Source organism: Aegilops tauschii, chromosome 4 (genome assembly GCF_002575655.3).
Source record: "Aegilops tauschii subsp. strangulata cultivar AL8/78 chromosome 4, Aet v6.0, whole genome shotgun sequence".
Classification (NCBI taxonomy): domain Eukaryota; kingdom Viridiplantae; phylum Streptophyta; class Magnoliopsida; order Poales; family Poaceae; genus Aegilops; species Aegilops tauschii.
Genome location: NC_053038.3, coordinates 371,788,411 through 371,805,889, shown reverse-complemented (window position 1 = coordinate 371,805,889; position 17,479 = coordinate 371,788,411). Strand labels below are relative to the sequence as shown.

The 17,479-nt window shown below is 43.4% G+C and overlaps 2 protein-coding genes across 2 annotated transcripts; both read right to left on the bottom strand.

The window, feature by feature from the left end:
* Positions 1-14,695: 14,695 nt before the first annotated feature.
* Positions 14,696-15,055, bottom strand: LOC109744284 (uncharacterized). The gene has a single exon (XM_020303388.1). It carries the CDS (start codon positions 15,053-15,055, stop codon positions 14,696-14,698), a length of 360 nt encoding a protein of 119 aa, XP_020158977.1.
* Positions 15,056-15,413: 358 nt separating this feature from the next.
* LOC109744286 (17.9 kDa class I heat shock protein) lies at positions 15,414-16,291 on the bottom strand. The gene has a single exon (XM_020303391.4). The coding sequence runs from the start codon at positions 16,141-16,143 to the stop codon at positions 15,670-15,672; it is 474 nt and encodes a 157-aa protein (XP_020158980.1). The 5' UTR covers positions 16,144-16,291; the 3' UTR covers positions 15,414-15,669.
* Between the last annotated feature and the right edge of the window lie 1,188 nt (positions 16,292-17,479).

Below are 17,479 nucleotides of genomic sequence, written 5' to 3'. Positions count from 1 at the left end.
CAGAAGGCTTATGTCCTTAATGCACCGCTCGGTGTGCTGAACCTCGAGCGTCGTCTGTGGATGTTGCGAACATCTGACATACACGTTTTGATGACTACGTGATAGTTCAGTGCGTAATGCTAACGGTTTAGAATTGAGGCGCCAAAGACGTTTTTGAAACATCGCAGAACATATGAGATGTTCCAAAGACTGAAATTGGGATTTCAGACTAGTGCCCACGTCAAGAGGTATGAGACCTCTGCCAAGTTTCTTAAGCCTGCAAACTAAGGGAGAAAAGCTCAATCGTTGAGCATGTGCTCAGATTGTCTGAGTACTACAATCACTTGAATCGAGTGGGAGTTAATCTTCCAGATGAGATAGTGATGGTTCTCCATAGTCACTGCCACCAAGCTATTAGAGCTTCGTGATGAACTATAACATATCAGGGACAGACATGATGATCCTTGAGCAACTCGTGATGTTTGACACCGCGAAAGTAGAAATCAAGTAGGAGCAACAATTGTTGATGGTTAGTAAAACCACTAGTTTCAAGAAGGGCAAGGGAAAGAAGGGATACTTCATGAAACGGCAAATCAGTTGCTGCTCTAGTGAAGAAACCCAAGGTTGAACCCAAACCCGAGACTAAGTGCTTCTGTAATGAGGGGAACGGTCACTGAAGCAGAACTACCATACATACTTGGTAGATGAGAAGGCAGGCAAGGTCGACAGAAGTATATTGGATATACATTATATTAACGTGCACTTTACTAGTACTCCTAGTAGCACCAGGGTATTAGATACCGGTTCGGTTGCTAAGTGTTGGTAACTCGAAATAAAAGGCTACGGAATAAACGGAGACTAGCTAAAGGTGAGATGACGATATGTGTTGGAAGTGTTTCCAAGGTTGATGTGATCAAACATCGCACGCTCCCTCTACCATCGAGATTGGTGTTAAACCTAAATAATTGTTATTTGGTGTTTGCGTTGAGCATAGACATGATTGGATTATGTTTATCGCAATACGGTAATTCATTTAAGGAGAATAATGGTTACTGTGTTTATTTGAGTAATACCTTCAATGGTCTTGCACCTAAAATGAATGGTTTATTGAATCTCGATCGTAGTGATACACATGTTCATGCCAAAAGATATAAGATAGTAATGATAGTACCACATACTTGTGGCACTGCCATTTGAGTCATATTGGTATAAAAACGCATGAAGAAGCTCCATGTTGATGGATCTTTGGACTCACTCATTTTTGAAAAGATTGAGACATGCGAACCATGTCTATTGGTAGATATGCATGAAGAAACTCCATACAGATGGATCGTTTGGACTCGCTTTATTTTGAATCACTTGAGACATGCAAATCATACCACATGGGCAAGATGACTGAAAGGCCTCGTTTTCAGTAAGATGAAACAAGAGAGCAACTTGTTGGAAGTAATACATTTGATGTGTGCAGTCCAATGAGTGCTGAGGCACGCAGTGGATATCGTTATGTTCTTACTTCATAGATGATTTGAGTAGATGCTAAGAATATTTACTTGATGAAACACAAGTCTGAATTATTGAAAGGTTCAAGTAATTTCAGAGTGAAGTTGAAGATCGTCGTGACAAGAGGATAAAATGTCTATGATATGATCATAGAGATATCTGAGTTACGAGTTTGGCACACAATTAAGACATTGTGGAAATTGTTTCACAACTAATACCGCCTGGAACACCATAGTGTGATGGTGTGTCTGAACATCATAACTGCACCCCATTGGATATGGTGCATACCATGATGTCTCTTATCAAATTACCACTATCGTTTATGGGCTAGGCATTAGAGACAACCGCATTCACTTTAAATAGGGCACCACGCAATTCCGTTGAGACGACACCGTATGAACTATGGTTTAGAGAAACCTAAGCTGTCGTTTCTTAAAAGTTTGGGGCTGCCACGCTTATGTGAAAAAGTTTCAGGCTGATAAGCTCGAACCCAAAGCGGATAAATGCATCTTCATAGAATACCCAAAACAGTTGGGTATACCTCCTATTTCAGATCTGGAAGCAAAAGTGATTGTTTCTAGAAACGGGTCCTTTCTCGAGGAAAAGTTTCTCTCGAAAGAATTGAGTGGGAGGATGGTGGAGACTTGATGAGGTTGTTGAACCATGACTTCAACTAGTGTGGAGCAGGGCACAGGAAGTTGTTCCTGTGGCACCTACACCAATTGAAGTGGAAGCTTATGATAGTGATCATGAAACTTCGAATCAAGTCACTACCAAACCTCATAGGTCGACAAGGATGCGTACTACTTCAGAGTGGTACATAATTATGTCTTGGAAGTCATGTTGCTAGACAACAATGAACCTACGAGCTATGGAGAAGCGATGGTGGGCCCGGATTCCGACGAATGGCTCGAGGCCATAAAATCCGAGAGAGGATCCATGTATAAAAACAAAGTATAGACTTTGGAAGAACTACTTGATGGTCGTAAGGCTGTTGGGTGCAGATGGATTTTAAAAGGAAGACAGACAATGATGGTAAGTGTCACCATTAAGAAAGCTCGACTAGTCGTTAAGATGTTTTCTGACAAGTTCAAGGAGTTGACTACGATGAGATTTTCTCACTCATAGCGATGCTAAGAGTCTGTTGGAATTATATTAGCAGTTACTGCATTATTTATGAAATCTTGCAGATAGGATGTCAAAAACATTGTTTCCTCGACGATTTTCTTGAGGAAAGGTTGTATGTGATACAACCAGAAGGTTTTGTCAATCCTGAAAGATGCTAACAAGTATGCAAAGCTCCAGCAATCCTTCTAAGGACTGGAGTAAGCATCTCGGAGTTGGAATGTACGCTTTGATAACGGGATCACATCATTAGGAGAATGATGTGATGGACAAGACCCAATAGTAAGCATAGCACAAGATCGTGTAGTTCGTTTGCTAAGAGCTTTTCTGATGTCAAGTATCGTTTCCTTAGACCATGAGATTGTGCAACTCCCGGATACTGTAGGAATGCTTTGGGTGTACCAAACGTCACAACGTAACTGGGTGGCTATAAAGGTGCACTACAGGTATGTCCGAAAGTGTCTGTTGGGTTGGCACGAATCGAGACTGGGATTTGTCACTCCGTATGACGGAGAGGTATCTCTGGGCCCACTCGGTAATGCATCATCATAATGAGCTCAATGTGACTAATGAGTTAGCCATAGGATCATGCGTTACGAAACGAGTAAAGAGACTTGCCGGTAACGAGATTGAACGAGGTATTGGGATACTGACGATCGAATCTCGGGCAAGTAACATACCGATAGACAAAGGGAATTGTATACGGGATTGATTGATTCCCCGACATCGTGGTTCATCCGATGAGATCATCGTGGAACATGTGGGAGTCAATATGGGTATCCAAATCCTTCTATTGGTTATTGGCCGGAGAGGTGTCTCGGTCATGTCTGCATGGTTCCCGAACCCGTAGGGTCTACACACTTATGGTTCGGTGATGCTAGAGTTGTTATGGGAAATAGTATGTGGTTACCGAAAGTTGTTCGGAGTCCCGGATGAGATCCCGGACATGACGAGGAGCTCCGGAATGGTCCGGAGGTGAAGATCGGTATATTGGACGAAGGGTATTGGAGTCCGGAATTGTTCCGGGGGTACCAGGCTATGGCCAGCATGTCCGAAAGGGGTTTCGGAGGCCCCGGCAAGCGTTGGGGGGGCCTTATGGGCCAAGGGGAAGGGGCAAACCAGCCCACTAAGGGGCTGTGCGCCCCTCCCAACCCCTCTCATGTAACCAGGAGAGGTGGGGGCTTCACCCCTAGGGCAGCCGCCCCTCCCGGCTTGGGGGGCAAGTTTCCTAGGGGGTGGGGGTGCCCAAACCCATCTAGGGTTTCCCCTGGCCGCCGCCTCCTCCTCTAGATCCATCTAGAGGGGCCGGCCCCCTCTCCCCTTCCCCCTATATATAGTGAGGGGGTGGGAGGGCAGCCACACCCTTCCCTTGGCGCAGCCCCTTCCTCCTCATACATCTCCTCCTCCGTAGTGCTTGGCGAAGCCCTGCCGGAGAACCACGAGCTCCGTTGCCACCACACCGTCGTGCTGCTGGAGTTCTCCCTCAACTTCTCCTCTCCCCTTGCTGGATCAAGAAGGAGGAGACGTCCCCGGGCTGTATGTGTGTTGAATGCGGAGGCGCCGTCCGTTCGGCGCTAGATCGGATCTTCCGCGATTTGAATCGCTGCGAGTACGACTCCATCAACCGCGTTCTTGTAACGTTTTCGCTTAGCGATCTTCAAGGGTATGAAGATGCACTCCCTCTCTCTCGTTGCTAGCATCTCCTAGATTGATCTTGGTGACACGTAGGAAAATTTTGAATTATTGCTACGTTCCCCAACAGATGTTGGACAAGGAAGACAACGTAATGGGTTATGTTTTCTTATATCTGAGATAAAGTATATTGTCATGGATCGTCCAACATGTTGAGCTTGCCTTTCCCCCTCGTGCTAGCCAAATTCTTTGCACCAAGTAGAGATACTACTTGTGCTTCCAAAAACCCTTAAACCTAGTTTTGCCATGAGAGTCCACCATATATACCTATGGATTGAGTAAGATCCTTCAAGTAAGTTCTCATTGGTGCAAGCAATAAAAATTGCTCTCTAAATATGTATGATTGATTGGTGTGGAGGAAATAAGCTTTATACGATCTTGTGATGTGGAAGAAATAAAAGCGACGGACTGCATAATAAAGGTCTATATCACAAGTGGCAATATAAAGTGACGTCTTTCGCATTAAGATTTTGTGCATCCACCCCAGAAAGCGCATGGCAACCTCTGCTTCCCTCTGCGAAGGGCCTATCTTTTATTATTATCTTCTACCTTATGCAAGAGTCATGGTGATCTTCACCTTTCCTTTTTACATTTTATCCTTTGGCAAGCACAGGATGTTGGAAAGATCCTGATATATATATCTAATTGGATGTGGGTTAGAATGAATTATTATTGTTGACATTACCCTTGAGGTAAAAGGTTGGGAGGCGAAACTATAAGCCCCTATCTTTCTCTGTGTCCGATTAAAACTCCGTAACCACAAGTATTGCGTGAGTATTAGCAATTGTGAAAGACTAAATGATAGTTGAGTATGTGGACTTGCTAGAAAGCTCTGAAATAAACTCTTTCTGATGTTATGATAAATTGCAATTACTTCAATGATTGAGATTATAGTTTGTTAGTTCTCAATAAAGTTTCTGATTCATACTTTGCATTGTGAATAGATTATTACTTGAGCATAAGAGATCATATGACATTGTCCATATATGTTGCTGTCATGAGAATAATCATGATGCCCTCATGTCCGTATTCTATTTTATCGACACCTCTACCTCTAAACATGAGGACATACTTATCGTTATCGGCTTCCGCTTGAGGACAAGCGAGGTCTAAGCTTGGGGGAGTTGATACGTCCATTTTGCATCATGCTTTTATATCGATATTTATTGCATTATGGGCTATTATTACACATTATGTCACAATACTTATGCCTATTCTCTCTTATTTTACAAGGTTTACATAAGGAGGGAGAATGCCGGCAGCTGGAATTCTGGGCCGGAAAAGGAGCAAATATTAGAGACCTATTCTGGACAACTCCAAAAGTCCTGAAACTCCACGAAAGTTATTTTTGGAAATAATAAAAAATACTGGAAGAAGAATCCACGTCAGGGGGGCCTCCACCTGTCCACGAGGGTGGGGGGCGCGCCCCCTGCCTCGTGGGCCCCCCTGTTGGCCCTCCCATGCCTATCTTCTGCTATGTGAAGTCTTTCATCCGAACAAAAATCATAAGCAAGCTTTCGGGACGAGACTCCGCCGCCACGAGGCGGAACCTTGGCGGAACCAATCTAGGGCTCCGGCAGAGCTGTTCTGCCGGGGACACTTCCCTCCGGGAGGGGGAAATCATCGCCATCGCCATCACCAACGCTCCTCTCGTCGGGAGAGGGCAATCTCCATCAACATCTTCACCAGCACCATCTCCTCTCAAACCCTAGTTCATCTCTTGTATCCAATTCTTGTCTCTAAGTCTGGGATTGGTACCTGTAGGTTGCTAGTAGTGTTGATTACTCCTAGTAGTTGATGCTAGTTGGTTTATTTGGTGGAAGATCATATGTTCAGATCCTTTATGCATATTAATACTCCTCTGATTATGAACATGAATATGCTTTGTGAGTAGTTACGTTTGTTCCTGAGGACATGGGAGAAGTCTTGCTATTAGTAGTCGTGTGAATTTGGTATTCGTTCGATATTTTGCTGAGATGTATGTTGCCTCTACTCTAGTGGTGTTATGTGAACGTCGACTACATGACACTTCACCATTTTTTGGGCCTAGAGGAAGGCATTGGGAAGTAATAAGTAGATGATGGGTTGCTAGAGTGACAGAAGCTTAAACCCTAGTTTATGCGTTGCTTCGTAAGGGGCTGATTTGGATCCACATGTTTCATGCTATGGTTAGGTTTACCTTAATACTTCTTTTGTAGTTGCGGATGCTTGCAATAGGGGTTAATCATAAGTGGGATGCTTGTCCAAGTAAGGACAGCACCCAAGCACCGGTCCACCCACATATCAAATTATCAAAGTACCGAACGCGAATCATATGAACGTGATGAAAACTAGCTTGACGATAATTCCCATGTGTCCTCGGGAGCGCTTTTCTCTATATAAGAATTTGTCCAGGCTTGTACTTTGCTACAAAAAGGATTGGGCCACCTTGCTGCACTTTATTTACTTTTGTTACTTATTACCCGTTACAATTTATCTTATCACAAAACTATCTGTTACTTATTATTTCAGTGCTTGCAGAGAATACCTTGCTGAAAACCGCTTATCATTTACTTCTGCTCCTCGTTGGGTTCGACACTCTTACTTATCGAAAGGACTACGATAGATCCCCTATACTTGTGGGTCATCAAACAGCAGGAAAATGTAAGCCACCGACAGTGATGGCTGACACTCCTCTCTCATCACCCACTGTCAAAGTACGACAGAAGGCCTCAAACTCAGCCGGCCTAGGCTCAAACAAGCTCCCATCAGATGGGATCATGCATATGTCACAAAATTCAGTAAGTGGTATCTGATGGTTTTCAGCATATAAGTCAAAGCTCACTTCAGGAGGATTATTCCTAGGCAAGAAAGTAAAACTTTGAACAAAGATATTTGTGAGGATTTGGTGTTGGTCACACTCATCTGCGATGAAGTCGGTGAGGCTGGCATTAGCAATATATTGCATGAACTCCTCAAGAATTCCAGCCTCTTGCAGGAACGGGGTGTGCGGCCATTCGCACGGTCGTACCTCCGCCAACCTTCGAGGGTGGAGATCACTGTCAGAAGACTCCCCAATAACACCCTTGGAGTTCTTCTTAGAGCCAAACTTCCTGAAGATATTCATGTCCGCGTACAATTTTTCCTATGAACAAAAATCTGAATTTTTAGCTCATAAAATTTTCTCAACAAAACTAATAGCAACTACTCATAGGGATGCATAGAGGCCATAGCAAGCATTCAAACTACTTAGAACACTAATAATTGAACATGCAAGCCATCTACAGCAGCACCAAAAGTAGCTAATTATTCAAAGTATAAACCACTAAAACAAAAACTTATTGGACAAATGGTGGAGTCACATACCAAACAACAATCCCCCGAAACAGTTTCGAAAATGGAGCTTCGAGCAAAGAGATCGAAATCCGCAGGTTTGAGCTCAAGAACACGGGAGAGAGAGCAATGGGGATTTTTTTTCTGGAGGTAAGTGATGATGTGGGATGAAGAGATAAGTGACGGGGGCCACGTGGGGACCACAACCCACCAGGGCACGCCTGGGGGTCCTGGCGCGCCCAGGTGGGTTGTGCCCACCTGGTGCACCTCCCTCTGGTATTATTTGCACCAAAAATTCATAAATATTCAGAAAAAAATCATATAAAATTTTCAGGGCATTCTGAGAACTTTTATTTTTGGGTCATTTTTTATTGCACGGGAAATTCAGAAAACAGACAAATCATGGCATTTTATTTTATTTAACTAATAAAAACAGAAAACAAAAAGTACGGACAGAAGGTAGTGCTTACTAAATTCATCAACTTCATACCGCTCAAAAATGATTCATTAATAAGGTTGATTAGGTCTTATTAACAACCACTTTCGATTAGCATGAAACCGAAGAACTTTCGTAAATCACTAAGTTACCTCAATGGGGATATGAATGTCCCCAACAATAAGAATTTCATATTTCTTTTTGACAGTAGGAAGAGGTATTTGAAAACTTCCAATAGTGATTGTCCGAGATTTTTCAATAACATTTGTACCATTCACTTGGAATTGTTTCTTTGGAAAGTGCACCGTATGCTCATTACCATTAATATGAAAAGTGACCTTGCTTTTATTGCAATCAATAACAGCCCCTGCAGTATTCAAGAAGGGTCTTCCAAGGATAATCGACATATTGTCGTCCTCGGGCATCTCAAGTATAACAAAGTCAGTCAAAATAGTAACATTAGCAACAACAACGGGCACATCCTCACAGATACCGATAGGTATGGCGGTTGATTTGTCAGCCATTTGCAAAGATATTTCAGTAGGTGTGATTTTATTCAAGTTAAGTCTTTTATATAAAGAGAAAGGCATAACACTAACACCAGCTCCTAAATCACATAAAGAAATTTTCACATAATTCTTTTTGATAGAGCAAGGTATAGTTGGTATTCCCGGATCTCCAAGTTTTTTAGGTACTCCATCTTTAAAAGTATAATTAGCAAGCATAGTGGAGATTTCAGCTTGCGGTATTTTTCTCTTATTTGTGATGATGTCTTTCATATACTTTGCATAAGGAGGCATTTTAAAGATATCAGTCAAGCAAGTACGCAAAAAGACTGGCCTCAGCATTTCAGCAAAGCGTTCAAATTCTTCATCATCATTCTTTTTAGTTGACTTGGGTGGAAAAGGCATAGGTTTTTGAACCCACGGTTCTCTTTCTTTACCGTGTTTTCTAGCAATGAAGTCTCTTTTATCATACCTTTTATTTTTAGGTTGTGGTTTATCAAGATTAACAGGTGGTTCTATTTCAACATCATTATCTGGTTCTTTTTCATTTGGTTGAGCATCTTCATGAACATCAACGTTATCTTTCTCATTATCACTAGGTGGATGTTCATTACCAGACTGAGTTTCAGCATCTGAGATAGAAGTTTCATTTTCATTATCAGGAGGTTTTTCTATTTCAGGTTCACTAGAAGCATGCAAAGTCCTATCATTTTTCTTCTTCTTTTTCTTTTTAGAAGGACTAGGTGCACTAGTGTTCCTTCTTTGTGAGTCTTGTTCAATTATTTTTGGGTGTCCCTCGGGATAAAGTGGTTCCTGAGTCATTTTACCTCCTCTAGTTGCAACTCTAACAGCAAAGTCATGCATATTATGATTCATTTCATCAAGCAATTCTCTTTGTGATTTAGCAACTTGTTCTAGCTGGGTTTGAACCATAGAAGCATGTTTTCCAACACCTCTAACATCATTTGAAATTCTAAATAACAAGTCACTCAAGCAAGCAAACATATCAGAATTATATGTCAATTGTTTCATAACATTTGCATTGAAGTGATCTTATTTTCTAATGTAGTTTTCAAACTTATAAAAGGCATTGACTAGGATGCATATTGTGAGGATTGTCATTTTCATTGAATTTCATAAGAGAATTTACCTCTACCACCTTAGGCAGTGATGGTGTATTAAGTCCATGTATTTCTTCAATAGGAGGTAAATTTTTAACATCCTCAGCTTTAATACCTTTTTCCTTCATAGATTGCTTTGCCTCTTGCATATCTTCGGGACTGAGATATAATATACCCCTCTTCTTCAGAGTGGGTTTAGGCGGTGGTTCAGGAAGAGTCCAATCATCATAATTTTTCAATATTTTATTCAATGATTCTTCGGCTTGAGCAATAGTCCGTTCCGTGAAAACACAACCAGCACAACTATCTAGGAAGTCCCTAGAAGCATCAGTTAGTCCATTATAGAAGATATTAAGTATTTCATTTTTCTTAAGAGGATGATCAGGCAAAGCATTAAGTAACTGGCAAAGCCTCCCCCAAGCTTGTGGGAGACTCTCTTCTTTAGTTTTATGCAAAGTTGAATATTTCCTGCAAGGCAGCTTGTTTCTTATCAGCAGGAAAATATTTTTCAGAGAAGTAATAAATCATATCCTGGGGACTACGCACACAACCAGGAGCAAGCTTTAGCATCACCCTTTAATGAGAAAGGAAATAATTTGAGAATAAAATAATAGTGAGTTTTCTCATCATGAGTAAAAAGGGTAGCCATATCATTCAACTTAGGAAGATGTGCCACAACAGTTTCAGTTTCATAACCATGGAAAGGATCAGATTCAGCCAAAGTAATTAACTCTGGGTCGACAGAGAATTCATAATCCTTGTCAGCAATAAAACTAGGTGAAGTAGCAAACTTAGGATCATACTTCATTCTAGCATTCCGAGATTTTTCTTTATACTTGCATAGTAATTTCTCTAGATCATCTCTATCCTTAAAAGCAAGAATATCTCTAGTTGTCTCCTCATTCATAACATAACCTTTCGGTACCTTAGGCAATTCATATCTAGGAAGGCTAGTTCTAGTAGGTGTTTCAGATGTTTCAGTTTCAAGCTCATCATCAGATTCAACAACATCATGTTGTATTACTCTAGTAATTTGTTCATCAAGAAATTCACCAAGTGGCACATCATCATTATCAAGCAAGGTACTAGCATCATCATAAGCATTTTCCATAGCAGAAGTAGCATCATCAATAACTTGCGACATATTAGAATTGGTAGCATGTGGTGGTGTTGCAAGTTTACTCATAATAGAAGGTGAATCTAAAGCAGAACTGGATGGCAGTTCCTTACCTCCCCTCGTCTTTGAGGGAAATATCTTAGTCTTTGGATCCTTCAGATTCTTCATAGTGATAATATGATAATAATCCCATGTGACTCAACAAATATTGCTATGCTCCCCGGCAATGGCGCCAGAAAAAGGTCTTGATAACCCACAAGTATAGGGGATCGCAACAGTTTTCGAGGGTAGAGTATTCAACCCAAATTTATAGATTCGACACAAGGGGAGCCAAAGAATATTTGAAGGTATTAGCAGCTGAGTTGTCAATTCAACCACACCTGGAGATTAATTATCTGCATCAAAGTGATCAGTAGCAAAGTAGTTTGATAGTTTTGATGATAGTAGCAGCAACAACGGTAACAATAACAGTGATAGCAGTAATTTTGTAGCAAGTGTAACAGTGATGATAGCAAAAGTAACGCAGCAAGATCAATATAAATAAATTCGTAGGCATTGGATCGGTGACTTGTTGGATGATATTCATCATGTGACAGTTATAACCTAGGGCAATACGGCACTAGCTCCAGTTCATCGATATAATGTAGGCACGTATTCCGTAAATAGTCATATGTGCTTTATTAAAAGAACTTGCATGACATCTTTTGTCCTATCCTCCCGTGGCAGCGGGGTCCATATTGGAAACTAAGGGACATTAAGGCCTCGTTTTAATAGAGAACCGGAACAAAGCATTAACACATAGTGAATACATGAACTCCTCAAACTACGGTCATCACCGAGAGTGGGCCCGGTTGTTGTCACTCCGGGGTTATCGGGTCATAACACGTAGTAGGTGACTATAACTTGCAAGATCAGATCTAAAACATGGATATAATGATGAATTCATAAACGGTTCAGATCTGAGTTCATGGCACCTCGGCCCAAAGTGACAAGCATTAAGCATAGCAAAGTCAAAGCAACATCAATCTAAGAACATAGTGGATACTAGGGATCAGGCCCTAACAAAACTAACTCGATTACATGATGAATCTCATCCAACTCCTCACCGACCAGCGAGCCTATGAAGGAATTACTCACTCCCGGTGGGGAGCATCATGGAATTGGCGATGGAGATTGGTTGGTGATGACGAAGAACGAAGATCCCCCTCTCCGGAGCCCCAAACGGACTCCAGATCTGCCCTCCCGAGGAAGAATAGGGCTTGGCGGCGGCTCCGTCTCGTGGAACGCGATAATTCTTTCTCCCTCATTTTTTCTGGAAATATGTGATTTTATAGTATAGGGGTGTTGTCAGCGGGGCCACCAGGTGGGTTGTGCCCAACCAGGGGCCCCTCTCTAGTGGGTCTTGGCTCCAGAAATTCTCATTTATTCCATAAAAAATTCTCGCGAAGTTTCGTTCCATTCCGAGAACTTTTATTTTTGTACAAAAACAACACCATGGTAGTTCTGCTGAAAACAGCGTCAGTCCGGGGTTAGTTTCATTCAAATCATGCAAATTAGAGTCCAAAACAAGAGGAAAAGCGTGAGAAAAATAGATACGTTGGAGACGTATCATAAGTCAGCCTGACTGGTGGGTCCCACCCGTCAGTTTTGCTGTTAGGCAAAACCCAATTTTGAATTAGTGTGATTTGTTACTCACTTGCCGCAGAAGTGGTGGTCTTTTGTAATTTTTGCTAAAACAGTGGTTTTGAAATATCCTAGCCACAAATGTGATGGTTTTGAGCAATTTGCTCTTCAGCATGTCCCAGGGTATCTCCTGCATGTCCTTCCCTTGTCTGCACTCGCTTAAAACATAGCTCGGGATGGGACCTCATATACGCCGCTTATTGTAGCGAGGAGTCGCGGTTTCGCACAGGGCAGCTTACCTGGGCTGGCCCATTTGCTCTGGCTCCTCCGCCACGAGGTGGAAAATAGCGAAAAGAACAACTCACTAGCGATAGGAACCGAACACGTGACATCTCGTAATTAGCTTCTTACGTTAGCCACCCCGACTTGCTAACCCAAGTTCAAGGTTTGCAGAGCAAAAATTAAAGAACATATCGACAACTGTAGAACTTAAAAACAAGAACCACATCGAAAATAGTACCTCAGATTTGGTGTGAAACGGGCAGCCGGTATATATGAACCATAAGTCACTGTAGATTTTATCCTTTTCTAAATTTTCAAACATGATTTTGGAAACTCGTTATTTTTACGGAAAAAGGAACAAAATTGAATAGGAGAGCATTTTTTTGAAATTACGAACAATTTTTTGAAAACGCAAAACATTTTTTGAAAAACAAGTTTTTTTTTTAAAACGTAAGCATTTTCCAAAATTACGATCTTTTTACAAAAACTCAATAAAGTTTTTTGATATTCCCCCTAACATTTTTGAATTTTCGAATTTTTAAACATGAACGTTTTTTAAAATTTGTGAACAAATTTCCAAAGCTATAGCCTTTGTTGAATTTGTGAACAAATTTAGAAAATAGAAACATTTCTGGAAGTTATCGAGTATTTTTGTCTTTGTGAACAAATTTTAAAAGTGCGAACATTTTTTAAATTTTTGAAAAAAACTGAATGATGAGCATTTCTTTAATATGCAAACAAATTTCATAAATGGGAACCTTTGTATTGAAGTTCTTAAACATTTTTTATTTGTGAATAAATTTAAAATGCAAAAAAATATGAAATTCTTCAATTTTAAGTATTTTCGGTCATTTTCTCAAAAGAAGCAAACAAAATTTGGATTCTAATATTTTTAGAATTTTCTTATTTTTCTTCAAGAGAAGCGAACAAATTTAAAATTATAAACTTCTCTAGAACTTCTGAACAATCTTGTTTGGAATATAAAAAATGAAAAATAAAAGTGAAAAAAAATAACAAATAGAACAGAAAAAAGAAATGAAAAATAAGAGAAATAGGAAAAAGAAAAAGAAACTGAAAAAGAAAAAAAGGGTGTCAGGAACCTACTAGAAAGTTCCCAAAACCGGGAAGAAAAATGGCTAGAAAACATCATGGTTCCCAAAACCGGTATAACAGAACTGAAATGCTAAACGGGCCAGCCCACCCTCGAACGGTCGCTGGGTAACAAGGACAACTTGTCGCAAAGAGCCGCAAATAGGGTTTTCCCTCGAGCAAGGCACTTTTGTCAAAAAAAAGAAAGCACCGAGGCTCACGGCTCAAGCTCCTTTATGAATTCTTCACACCTGACGAGCTACCGGGAAGACAAAACAGATCACACTGGTTGTTGGTCGTCCGCCCCTGCTCGCCGTGCTACTCCTACTACCGCGCATCCCACCTTTGGCGGAAAATTAGCAGAGAAGGTAAGAGCAACTTTAATGGGGCGACCCATTTCGTCTGCCGCTGTTTGTTTGGGTCGGTGCGGACAGAAAAGTTGGCCCAACGCGTCGACCCAAACGGACGCTTTCGTCCGCCTGCCGACCCATTCCCGGCCCATTTTCGGATCGAATTTGCGTCGGCGCGGACACAAGACGGACGCGCGCGCTCGCCCTCTCTCTTCCTCAGGCCCGCTGGTCGGTGGCACATTGGCCTCTCAACATCCGACAGCACACCCTCGCCCGCCTGCTTCGTCGTCGAAGCCGCCGGCCATTTTTTCCGATAGAAAAAGGATACATAGATAGTTCTAACATACATAAATAAAAGAAAAGATTAACTACTCGTTGCTTTCCGACTCCGACTCGGCAATGTCCTTCTCCGACGTCTGTATGTAGGCGTCAGTATACCGCTCGTCCTCGAAGTCCTATCCCGACGTTTCTCGTAGCTTCAGTTTCAATTGAGCGGCCTGTTTCCGCTTGTCCTTCCGATAGGCGGCTCGCTCCATCCTCCTCGCATCCCTCTCCGTCCTTCTTTACTTGTAGAACTGGCGCTCGTCGACGATGTCCCGCGGGAAGCGTTCGCACCACACCACCATGGTTTCCACGTCCATCTCGACGATGGCAAGGCGACGCTGCCGTCTCCGGTGGACACGACGATCGTCGTTGGTGAAAAGCGGCGGGAGAGGCACGAGATCCTGCGCCCGCTGGCTCGACACGTCGGGAAAATTCATCTCCCGGCAAAGCCTCAGGAGACGCCACGCGGCGTCCGCCTCCTCTGCGGTGTCGTAGGTGCCGAGGATGAGGCGTTTCTCGCCAAACCAGATCTTGGAAGAGAAGGCGCCGGAACGGCGCTCGCGGACTCCGCGAAAATCCGAAGCGCCCAGGCGGCGCATCGATATGGTGGCGCAGAGGCGGCAAGGCTAGCGAAAGAGGGCGAGATGAGTGGGCGACGAACAGAATGTGGAGGGAGCACCTTCTTATAACAAGCGCCGGCTACGGCGCGCCAAGCGTGCGTACCTTTCTCACGCACTGGAGTATCAAAATCAGCATGCACTAGGCCGATTTTCCCCGCACGCTGGAGCGCCAAAATCAAAGCGACAACATGGCTGCTGACATGACCTAAAGCACGTGCGGTCATGAAATAGATCAGCGCGTTGGGTGCATTGCAGATTTAAATTAAAAAAGACGGACGCCTGACCCAAACGGACAAAAGCAGACAAAAACGCCTTCCGTTTGGATCGGCCATTGAAGTTGCTCTAATGGATTTAATTTGTTGCTGATGGAATAAGTACAGACTGATGAACAAAGTGGACTCAAAACACAGACGCGAGAGGCTCAAAACACTGACTGCAACATCGGACCATTCGCACACAACACTAGAGCACTAGACAGCCGGACTCTGATTTTACCCCTGATTTTATTTCATCGCGACGACCGGGTCGAAACTCCACACCGCTGCTCTGCAGACTGCAGTCATCTCATCGCGCAGCAGCGAGCACGCCGACGCCTAGCCTGAGATCTGGATGGACTTGACCTCGGGCTTCTTGGCCTCCTCCTTGGGCACGGTGACGGTGAGCACGCCGTTCTCCATGGACGCCTTCACCTGCTCCGCCTTGGCGTTGTCCGGGAGGCGGAACCTGCGCAGGAACTTGCCGCTGCTGCGCTCCACGCGGTGCCAGGTGTCGGTCTTCTCCTCCTGCTCCTTCTTCCGCTCGCCGCTGATCTGGAGGATGTTGCCGTCCTCCACCTCCACCTTCACCTCCTCCTTCTTCAGCCCCGGCACGTCCGCCTTGAACACGTGCGCCTCGGACGTCTCCTTCCAGTCGATGCGCGCGCCCGCGAAGGCCGCTGTGTCGGAGGAGGTGCGCGGGACGAGACTGCCGCTGCTGCTGTTGCCGGAGCCGAAGGGGAAGCCTTCGAATGGGTCGAAGAAGTCGAGGGAGAAGGGGTCGAACACGTTGCTGCGGCGGATCAGCGACATTGTCTGTGGGGATTCGAGCTGCTGGCGAAAGGAATCGACGATTTGGCTGGTGTTGGAAGCGGAAGGGTGAGATTGATTTGTGGTAGCTCTTTGGTCGGTGCTTTCTTCAGACTTTCTTTTGGTGTCTGTCGATCGGAGTGGCAGAATTTATAGAGGGCCGGGGATGTATATGGAGAAAAGGAGAAAGCAATGCTTCTGGAGAATTCTCTCGTCTTCTCGTGAAGACTCGAGGTTGCTGGATTGTGTTTGTCGTTTGGGCCGGATTTGGTTCGGCCCGGTGTCGTGGAGAAGACACGAGCAGCTTCCGGACTCTGAGTAGAATTGTTCATTGTCTCCAAAACAAAAAGGGCGCGGGGGGGTGTAGAATTGTACTGATCCTCACACAAAAAAGTAGAACTGCGCTGATCTTTTCATTTTGCGGGAAAAAAGATCACTGATCCTTATAGTTTTATTGAAATCTTGCATATTAACATACACATTTTGGCATACTTTTTCTTTCGACCTGAAAATCACATTCCATTACTTAACCTCACTCAGTTGAATCATTGACGACCAAACCTGTAACAAAGTCAGCAGCTTCTTCATGCCACCATGAGCAAAGAATGTCCGCTCGATAGCCATAATTCAACTAGCTTATGGGCCATCTTGTTACAATCTCTCTTACAAAAATAAACTCAAAGACATCAAACAGTGCCACGCACAGACTACCGATCTCACGAAGGAGAACAACTATAGAAGACATATCATACTCTCCACACTTCAAAGCATTCATCAGTGGGAGTGAGTCTCATTCAAATATTGCCCTGTGAACTCCCAAACCATTGACAACTACAACAACCTTCACACACGCCGTTGCTTCTGCTTGCAGAGGGGAGACAGTATGACCGAACTTGCCGGAACAAGCTGAAATGAAAGGTCCCCTGATCCAAACACATTACGCATCCCTGTGCGCCTCTTGCCTCTTCCACGTGAAAAGCCGCATCGAAATTGATATTGATGAAATCTGTTTGTGGACGGCTCCAGGTTGGCACATCCGGGATCATATCATGCTCATTTGGTGACTCTTCTCCCATGCAAAAGTCCTGCCTTATGATTGCAAAACAAACTTCCTAACATGGTTTAACTTTATCCTCAACCTTCAATTTGTTACAGGCATTCCACCATTCCCACATCATCAACAATGCGAGTTCTCGTCGTTCCTATTTTAGAGTCCATAAGTGATCTAAAACAACCATGGGGTTTGGCACTCAAGCAGAGCCATTCTAACATCTTCTAGCAGCAGCCCTCGCCACACACGTTTCACGAGCTTGCATCTCAAAAACAAGTGCCCTCCATC

Excerpts from the sequence above, each read along its gene's own strand:
- LOC109744286 (XM_020303391.4), bottom strand. The coding sequence starts at position 16,143 with ATGTCGCTGATCCGCCGCAGCAACGTGTTCGACCCCTTCTCCCTCGAC.
- LOC109744284 (XM_020303388.1), bottom strand. The coding sequence starts at position 15,055 with ATGCGCCGCCTGGGCGCTTCGGATTTTCGCGGAGTCCGCGAGCGCCGT.